Here is a 9317-nt window from a genome sequence, read left to right as displayed (position 1 = left end):
TGCCGGCAAGGTTCCTGGGGAGTCAGGAATAAGAGGAACGCCCCATGCTTGCCTTGGAGAGCTCCGGCTGCGCAGAACCTTTTACCAGCATCACTGCGATCGCGCTTGTTTCGTGGAGCCCCACCGGCTCCCCTTCCCAGCCAGGGGCGCGCAGCTGAAGGTTGGCAGAGGCCTCGAAGGTGCCGCGCATGCAGGGCGCCGGCGGCCAGGTGCGCAGCGAGAGCCTTCGGAGCGGAGGGTGACTCCCCAGGCGCGGAGCGAGGAGAGCGCAGTGGGAGGGGCCCGGCGCCTCAGGACACGCCCCTGGCGGGTCTCACGCCCTTGTCTTCTGAGAGCTCGACTGACCAGCTACATAAGCCACCCGCGGTGGGCAGGGCGCACAGGCGCTGCCAGCCTGGGCGCCGTGGGTCCTTCCGACACGAAGGAGGGAAGGGAGGCGCCGCCCGACTCGGCCCCACTCTGCGCTCCGCCTGCCGTCGAGGGCCCGCGGCCCCGCCGAGGCTGCCGGCCGCCCCCCGTCCCCGGGGTCGGGGAGAGCGAGTTTGCCGCCCGCGCCGGACCGCAGCGCGCAGACAGGGAGGACTTCCACCCTCGGGGCTGGAGCCGTTCTCCCCGTGCTCCGGCGCGTCGGTCCGCTCTGAGCGAGGATGGTGGGGCCCACAGCCTCGGACCCGCCCCCGACCATGGCGGTCAAGATCTTCTCGGCTGGAGTGGCGGCCTGCGTGGCGGACGTGATCGCCTTCCCGCTGGACACGGCCAAAGTCCGGCTGCAGGTGGCGAGCGCGATGGGGACGGGGAGGCTTCTCAGGGCCCCGAGGGGACGCCTATGGTGGGCGCCCCTTTGATTCCGGGTGTCGTTTAACCACCGTTTCTCAGTTAAGCAAGGCTCGTGGCCACCTTAAAAACATTTTGGCTGGTCGTCGGACGGACGGAGGTTTTAGGATGGGAAACCGGAACTTTTCCAGAATTAACCGAAAAACCACAAGGGTCAAGGAGGATGAATTGACCATGACTATGGCCAAACTCCTCCAAAGTAAGGGTGCACTAAATGTTCTAAGAGCTGAGAATATCAGCCCCTCCCGAGTTTGCAAGCCAGGCTCTTTCTCTTTCTTTCTTGGGTTGGGCAAGGGCACCTTCCTTACTGTCTTAGGGGTTCTGGAGAGTTGGGGGCGGGGAGGGCAGGGGAGAGAATGTTCAAAATGTGCATTGTAGCCAGATTCTTTCTCTCCGTAGATTATAGATAGAGATATGGACACAGATACAGATGTACATATATAGATATATAGATACAGATACAGATATAGATATATTGGGGGAGATGTTGCTGAGAAGGGAAAAGGAACTGAAAATAGGAACACAAAGGGGAAAAAATCTTCGCTTGAACTTTCTCCACGGAGGCCAGCCTGATGCCAGTCTTTGTTTTTTCACCAGGTAAGACCCCTCACTCAATTCTTACTTCCCTCTGACCTGTACCTTTCTCATTTCCAGATCCAAGGCGAGCGCCAGACCTCCAGTGCCCTGAGGTATAACGGTATCCTGGGGACAATCACCACTCTGGCAAAAACAGAAGGGCCAATGAAACTCTACAGCGGGCTGCCTGCTGGCCTCCAGAGATAAATAAGCTTCGCCTCTCTGAGGATTGGCCTCTATGATACGGTCCAGGAGTTCTTCACCACAGGGAAAGAAAGTAAGCCATGAGCATTCCTGGGAGGGCAGACAGTCAGAGAGACACGTCCTGGGCCCAGCTCTGTTCAAAAAATGTTACAATACAGGCTTGTGGTCTTCATAACAAATTGGCAAGCCAACATCAATATTTGAACTTCTCTCCACCCCAACCCCCCAAAAAAATTAGCTTGGTACTCACTGTTCATAGAAAGAAGGAGAAGAGTGCAAAGTTGATTTTTCAGATGCAGGTTTATACGTGTAAAAATCACCCAGTCAGTCATGGAAGTTTTGTGCCTAATTTGGATATCTGTCTGGAGACGATGGATGGGCTGGAAAATAATGTTTAAATCAAAGTTCCCCAAACAGCGAAGTCTCACAGAAACACCAGTGGAGATTGCTAAAAATCCAGGTGCTGAGGACTACCATGTCCCCTGAATCTGAATGGTTCAAGTTGGGACCACAGAATCCGTGTTTTCACAAACTTTTGGTATGCACCAAATTTGAAAGTCTTTGGTTTAAAGAGAAGAAAACCAGACCTCGTGAGGAGAGTTGAAAGGATGAGAAAAGACTCTTTTCCTTTAAGAGGTTCCTTGTAAGGTCTCTAATGCTGGGGAAGACCAAAGAAGAAAAAGTGGACTTCAGCTGTAGTGAGTTTGTTTAAGGGAAGAAGAAAAGGAAACTAATGTTTCTTGAGTGCGGTGAATACCAAGAATTTCTGTCAGTTTAGTTAGCGTTTATTGAGTGCTTCCTAGGAGCCGGACACTGTTCTAAGTGCCTCGATACATCACCACTGGAAAGATATTATTATTTTTATCCTTTAACAAGTGGAAAAATTGAAGCACAGAGCAGTTTTTTAACTTGCCAAGGTCACACAGTTGGAAAGGGGCAGAGCAAGAGTTCAAGCCCAGGCAGTCTGGCCTCTGAGCCCAGGCTCATAAGCACTGCACTGTCCTGCCCCCTGCAGCTTGCATGTGATTTGGTGCATCATTCAACCATACGACGATGCTGTGGGATACAAACTGTTATCCCCATTTTCAGGTGGGGAAAGTGAGTATCAGAAAAGTTAAGTAATCTCAAGACCACTCAGCTAGCAAATATCAGAGGCACTTTCTTGTGGAGCACACCATCCAGAGAGAAGGTGTACTGATGGTAAAATGAATATGATAACCCATTGCCTAGGCAGATTTCATCATTTCTGTTTTAAGTAACCTTTGCATAACATGACCTTATGGGACATGTTATAAATATTGTTTATACAAACATATAAATTTAAGTTTATCTACACAGGTACTTCCAAAGTAAAGATAAAATCTGGATGTTTCTAGATCAATACTACATTGTCTGTTTATAGATGTAGCAAGAGAAGAAACCCAAAGGATGTAAAGCTGCCCATTCTGGTGGTTTTTTTCCACAATTTACTGTTCTAACCAATTGTTGGGGACTTTAGACGCCAAATTAATAGGACATATTTTGCCAGTATTCTATGCTATGCCTATTCCATTCATTTAGTTAGCTTTATTGAGCTGCCATGTGCCAGAAACTGTATGAGATGCACAGATGACAAATATCTCTCTAGGCAAGAGCTACACTTCAGAGTGTGGGGTCTGGGGGAGGCCCAGTTAATAGATGGTTACATGCTGTGACGCATGCTGTGTCAGAAGTAATTACGGGCCCCTGGGGCACACGGAAGAGGAACATTTAACCTAGCCTTTTGGGCATGGCCATGCAGGATTTTCCTGAAGACTTGATGTCTGAATGAGTCTTGAATGACAATAGGGGTAAACAGGCAAAGTGGTGAGAAAAGACCTTCCATTAGAATGAAGGTCAGTACAAAGACTGCGAGAGGAGTGGCGAGAACACACACCGCAGAGAGGGGAGACAAGCTGGCAAGGAGGGAGAGGTGAAGCCAGAAAGGAGTCAGATCACAAGAGACCGTGCAGGCCACGCTAAGGAATTTGGATTTTATGCTTACAGTGATGGGAAGGCATTGAAAATGTTAAGCAGAGGAGTGGCATAAACCATTTATATTTTCAAACATCACTTGGGCTGTAGTATAGAGAATGTATAGAAAAAGGGAAAGAAAGGGGTAAGTTAGAAATGATCGGGATATGCTGAAGCAATGGCAATAAGGAAGGGGAAGAGAGGTCAATTGAAAGATTTAGGGAGTATAATTGAACCTGGGACAACTGGAAGTAAGGCGTAAGGGAAAGGTAGGAATATAAGATGACTTCCAAATTTCAGGCTAAAGATACCATTCATTGAGGGAGGGAATACAGAAACCGCCTTAAAGGGAAAGGTAAGAAATTCAGTTTAGGACGCATTGACAGGTAATGTCCAGCTATCGCATGAGTTTAGGAGAAACATCTGGATTCCAAGGAGTCACAGGAGGAACTATCAGCAGGGTCAAACTGAGCAGAGAGATCTAGTGTGGAAAGGACCGAAAAGTGATCAATGTACCTAACAATAAAAGCTCATGGGTTTCTTTAGCAAAAACATCTTCAGCAGAGCAATGGGGGTGGAAGCTAGACTGTAGAGGGTTGAGGAGGAAATGGGTCATGAGATGTGAAAACAAAGAACATAGCCTCTCTCCCAAGGAGCTTGATGGGGAAATGGAAAGAGGCCTGGAAGAGAGGATGAGTGCATCAGAATGAGATTAGAAATGTGGGCCAAAAGTGAAGGGAATTGTAACGACATGATGGTGCCAATTAAAAGATGGTTATCTATTACATGCTCAGCTCCTGACCGTGATGAGAGAAGAGTACACTCATAATGGTAATGAAAAGAATTGCTGTACTTCCCATATGCAAGATAGTGTGTTAAGTGCTATGTTGATATTATTTTAACTCACACAATGACTGTGAGGAAGATAACTATCTCCATTTTACAGATTAGGAAACAGAGTTAGAGAGACCAAGAAAGTCCTTGAGGAGCAAATGTTATCGATTCATACTTTATCTTTAATTATAGGAATGGGCATGGGGCTGCAAGACTATTTGTGGTTTTATTAAATGATATCTATCTGGAGTAACTTAAGCTAATTTTTCAAAATTTCAAGTCAAAAATCACTTTATCAGCTTATTTTTGTCCCTTTGGTAGTCTGTTGTAGTCTGACCCCACTTGACATCCCATATTGGGGCTGTTTGTCCACTGAGGCTTTTCCGAAGACCCCCAAGTCCAGTAATTAACATTACCATTGATGGGAGGAAGACTAAGTCATTGGTGACTGGTGCCTCCTCCCGGTTGGGAAATACTGAAACAGAGAGTAAATATAGGAAAGAACTAAGGCACTGTTTAAATAGGCATTATGTTTTCTTTTTTACTTGAAAGTCTTCATTTTTAAAAAATTTCAGTCAATTTGAAGTCTTCTAGCCCACTATGATTTGGTGCATATTTAGTACATGATCAACACATGCACCAGCATTAGGGAAGTAGAAAAGATATAAAGACACAGCAGTATTAACCACTAAAAATTAAAAAGGCATACATGCATTCTGGGCCTCGATTTTTTTTCTCTTTTGCTTGATAAATATTTTTTCTCTCTGAATAATAACAGCTAGTTTAGGAAGCAAGGTCTCAGCTGGCCTAACGACTGGAGGAGTGGCAGTATTCATTGGGCAACCCACCGAGGTCATGAAGGTCAGACTTCAAGCGCAGAGCCATCTGCATGGTCCCAAACCTCGCTACACTGGGACTTATAATGCCTACAGAATTACAGCAACAACAGAAGGCTGGACGGGTCTTTGGAAAGGTAACTAACTTCAAGATGGATTTTATAATCCTTAAAACACATACGTCCAATCAGCACTTTATCATGTAATGGAGTTATTAAACATTTTCTTTTTCCCAGGGACCACTCTCAATCTGACAAGAAATGTCATCATCAATTGTACAGAGCTAGTAACCCATGACCTAATGAAGGAGGCCCTTGTGAAAAACCAACTATTAGCAGGTAACTTTTTTTATATAAAAAATAAAAATTCTAATTGTTTTAATAACTGTAAATATAAAAATTTACAATTTCACCTTAGAACTTCTCCAGCCACATTATATCAAATCCCTTAATAGTAATAGTTTCCTCTTTAAGAAGTTAAGTAATTTTGAATATTAGATATAACTTTTGAGAAGCAGAAAAAGACTGAAACCCTGAGTTTTAGAAGTTTAGCTGCAATAAAATTTTTTTGCGACAAAAACAAAATGCACCTGTATTCTTACATCAGCAGTTCTTATTTAATACGAACATATGGGACTTCTGTTAGCATTTTATTCTTTATAAAGCAGAACTCAGGAGGTGAGTCCATTCTGTACTGTATCCAAATGAGCTGGTTATATAAGAGGTCATCAGTGGTCTCATCCAAAAAGTAGTACCATTGGATATGTTCTTAAAAATAATATCCTAACAGGTTCTAGAGACATTGAACCTCTCCTTGGACAATGACTTTAATTCAGTCAAAAAGTATTAGATGCCTATATATTGGGCTTTCTGCCATACCCTGAGGGCACAGAGAAAACTGACAGGTTATTTTCCTAAAGGCACTTAAAATCCACTATACCATGTAGTACATACCATCTTTTTCTAGTATAAGTGTAACCTTCCTTATTATATTTTCTTTATGTATAAGACACCTGCATTGACCTCCTATTATCAACAGCTTTACAAGATTTGATAGATAACTAAAAACTACAAACCCCTCCCTAAACTGATGTCGACCTGTTTCACTGATCCATGTTAGATGATGTACCTTGCCACTTTGTGTCGGCTGTCATCGCCAGATTTTGTGCAACAGTTCTGTCTTCTACAGTGGACATGGTGAAAACCACATTTGTTAATTCTCCACCAGGACAGTACACAAGTGTGCCCAACTGTGCAACGACAATGCTCACTAAGGAAGGACCGTCAGCTTTTTTCAAAGGGTAGGATATGATCTTCCATATCTATAATGTTGTGGTCAGGGTATCTGTGTGCTTTGGGACACTATCTTGTCTAAACAATTGGCATGTAGCTGACCAGCCTTAGTATATGCAGGATACTTAGTGTCTACTTTTCCTTGCTATAAATTTCTCCAATCCACCAATTCTGCTGCGCCTGAAAATTAAAGGCTGTGATATTAAATTTTTCTCAACCTTGCTCAGAGAGGCTCATTTGAAATCATTGACCTCTCCTTGGTCCCAATCTATTGGAAATGTAGACAGTATTTTGCCTTCTCTGGGCAGAAGAACTATAAAGTGGAGGGAAATCATAATGGAAGGCTATGAGAAAATAAGATTTGATTTTCACTATTTTAATTTGATGGACTCAGATATTTAGATTGTATTAAAGCTAAACCAGAAAAAAATCATTGCAACTGACCTAGGGAAGTGATGCAGAAAATGATGTGGTTTGGGTAATTATTACACTCAGCTAGAAACTAGTATTGTGTAGTACATCATATTTTCCCATAAAGCAATATTATATTGGAAAATACCTTCCTAAGAAAATACAGTATGAACTAATTTATGGATATAAGTGTTTTTGTTTAAACTAGTGATAAGATAAAATTCTATAATCCTTTAAAATTATAAGATAATGCCTCAGACCTTTTAAAATAAGCATAGGGGTCAGCTCAGTGGCGCAGCGGTTAAGTGTGCATACTCAGCTTCAGTGGCCTGGGGTTCGCCGGTTTGGTTTGGATCCTGGGTGCGGACATGGCACCACTTGGCAAGCCAGGCTGTGGTAGGCGTCCCACATATAAAATAGAGGAAGATGGGCATGGATGTTAGCTCAGGGCCAGTCTTCCTCAGCAAAAAGAGGAGGATTGGCAGCACATGTTAGCTCAGGGCTAATCTTCCTCAAAAAGAAAGAAAGAAAGAAAAATATAAAAATAAAATAAGCATAAATGTACACAAGGTTCCAATTCACCATAATGTGTACTTATGATACATTAACACAAGTGAAATATATTGTAAAATTAACTTAAAATGGATACGCCAGTTATTAACCATTAAGCATTTAACAATACTTCTATTCTTTTCAAATTTAAAACCTTTTGGGGATACATGCTACAACAAGGATGAACCCTGAAAACATATGCTAAATAAAATGAGCCAGACACAGGACAAATACTGTATGATTCTACTTATTGCAGTAACTTTGCAGTCAAATTCATAGACACAGAAGGTGGAGTGTTGGTTACCAGGGGTTGAGGGGAGGGAGGAGTGGGGAGGTATTGTTTATGGGTGTAGAGTTTCAGTTAGGGAAAACCAAAAAGTTCTGCAGATGGATAGTGGTGATGGTTGCTCACAATGTGAATGTACTTTATGCTACTGAATTATACAGTTAAAATTGTAAATTTATGTTATGTCTATTTTACCACAATTAAAGCATGCGCGTGTGTGCACGCACACACACATCCGAGGGGCAGGAGAAATACACCGAGACCTAAAAAAAAAAAGCCTTTGGGGGACGATTTTTATAGACCAAGGCAGATTTAATTGATGACATCTTTTCCTCCTGGAATATTTCATTGCTGCAAACAGGCATTCAAAATCAATCATTTGGTCTGCATAGTTTGGTAGAATTCTTAAAAACAACCAAAAAAACAAAAACATGCACTTAGCCCCTTGACAGTCTAAGAACAAGAATTGCCAAGATCTAGACAGCCCTCTTTTCTTGACTCTGGAAAATGGTCCGTTTACTTCTCACTTCTTTGCTTTCTCCTCTCACTTCCTCTTTTAATAGTTCTCCTTCCTTCCATTCAGAGAGCAAAGCAAAACAAAACAAAAATTTCTTCTCCCTTCAAAAAAGGAGGAAAGTTATTGAAAAAGGCCAAGTCAGAAAGGAGACACGCTCTGGTCTGGTGGGAATGAAGGACGTTTATGTGCTTGCATAGATGTGATCATCTGGGTTTTGTCGTTTGGAAGCAGTATCGTCTAGATGACGCTTCATTTTAGGCAGAGTAGGGAAAGACGAATAATGGGTACTTTTAAGCATCTTCATTTGAGAAGAGTCGTAAAATGAGAAGCATTAGCTGCCTGTACTATAATAGCTGTAAGAATTTCAAGGAGACTAACAGAAGGGTGACATGCACTTTTCCAGATTTGTGCCTTCCTTCTTGCGACTCGGATCCTGGCATGTCATCATGTTTGTGTGCTTTGAACAGCTGAAGCGAGAATTGATGAAGTCAACGCAGACCAGGGACTGTGCCACATAATCATCTTCAGGAAAAGGGTGCAACATACCAGTGGGAATCTTAGCTGACTGGATAATTAAAAAAAAAATTTGTTCACTTTATTTTACTCTAAGAAGATAAAGGAATTCTGGTAGAGAGTTCGGACTTTTTTTTTTTTAATTAATACTCATTTCTTGTAACTTATTCTGTGTTTTAAGGAGGGGGAAGCAAAACACTCACTATACAACCTGGCAAATGTAATGTCCAGATAAGTTACTCCATTTGATTGACTATTTGTTTGGGGGGGGGGGGAGTTTTATGATTAAATATGAAGATGTTTAACATGTTTTAATTATAAATCAAACTGACAGAAAACTAAGTGAAATGCATTTTATATTTATAAATACTTAAAAATGAACAGTTATCAAAGAAAACATTACCATTTTCTTTCTATTTATTAATCCAGTTGTCAGTTAATATATTCAATAAAGTATTGCTAACACCTTT

The 9317-nt window shown here is 42.5% G+C and overlaps 1 protein-coding gene across 3 annotated transcripts; it reads left to right on the top strand.

Moving 5' to 3' along the window:
- Positions 1-633: 633 nt before the first annotated feature.
- On the top strand, positions 634-9317 carry UCP1 (uncoupling protein 1). 3 transcript variants are annotated; one of them, XM_014837661.3, is made up of 6 exons: positions 634-773; positions 1489-1687; positions 5219-5413; positions 5513-5614; positions 6396-6576; positions 8738-9317. In XM_014837661.3, the coding sequence occupies exons 3-6, from the start codon at positions 5296-5298 to the stop codon at positions 8850-8852; spliced, it is 516 nt and encodes a 171-aa protein (XP_014693147.3). In that variant the 5' UTR covers positions 634-773; positions 1489-1687; positions 5219-5295; the 3' UTR covers positions 8853-9317. The 3 variants fall into 3 exon arrangements, with proteins under 3 accessions (XP_014693147.3, XP_070360887.1, XP_070360886.1); XM_070504786.1 differs by lacking the exon at positions 634-773 and having other exon boundaries at positions 1548-1687; positions 6504-6576; positions 8738-8996; XM_070504785.1 differs by lacking the exons at positions 634-773; positions 1489-1687 and adding an exon at positions 2577-2712.

Source organism: Equus asinus, chromosome 3 (genome assembly GCF_041296235.1).
Source record: "Equus asinus isolate D_3611 breed Donkey chromosome 3, EquAss-T2T_v2, whole genome shotgun sequence".
Lineage (NCBI taxonomy): Eukaryota > Metazoa > Chordata > Mammalia > Perissodactyla > Equidae > Equus > Equus asinus.
This window is presented reverse-complemented; position numbering and strand designations above follow the sequence as displayed.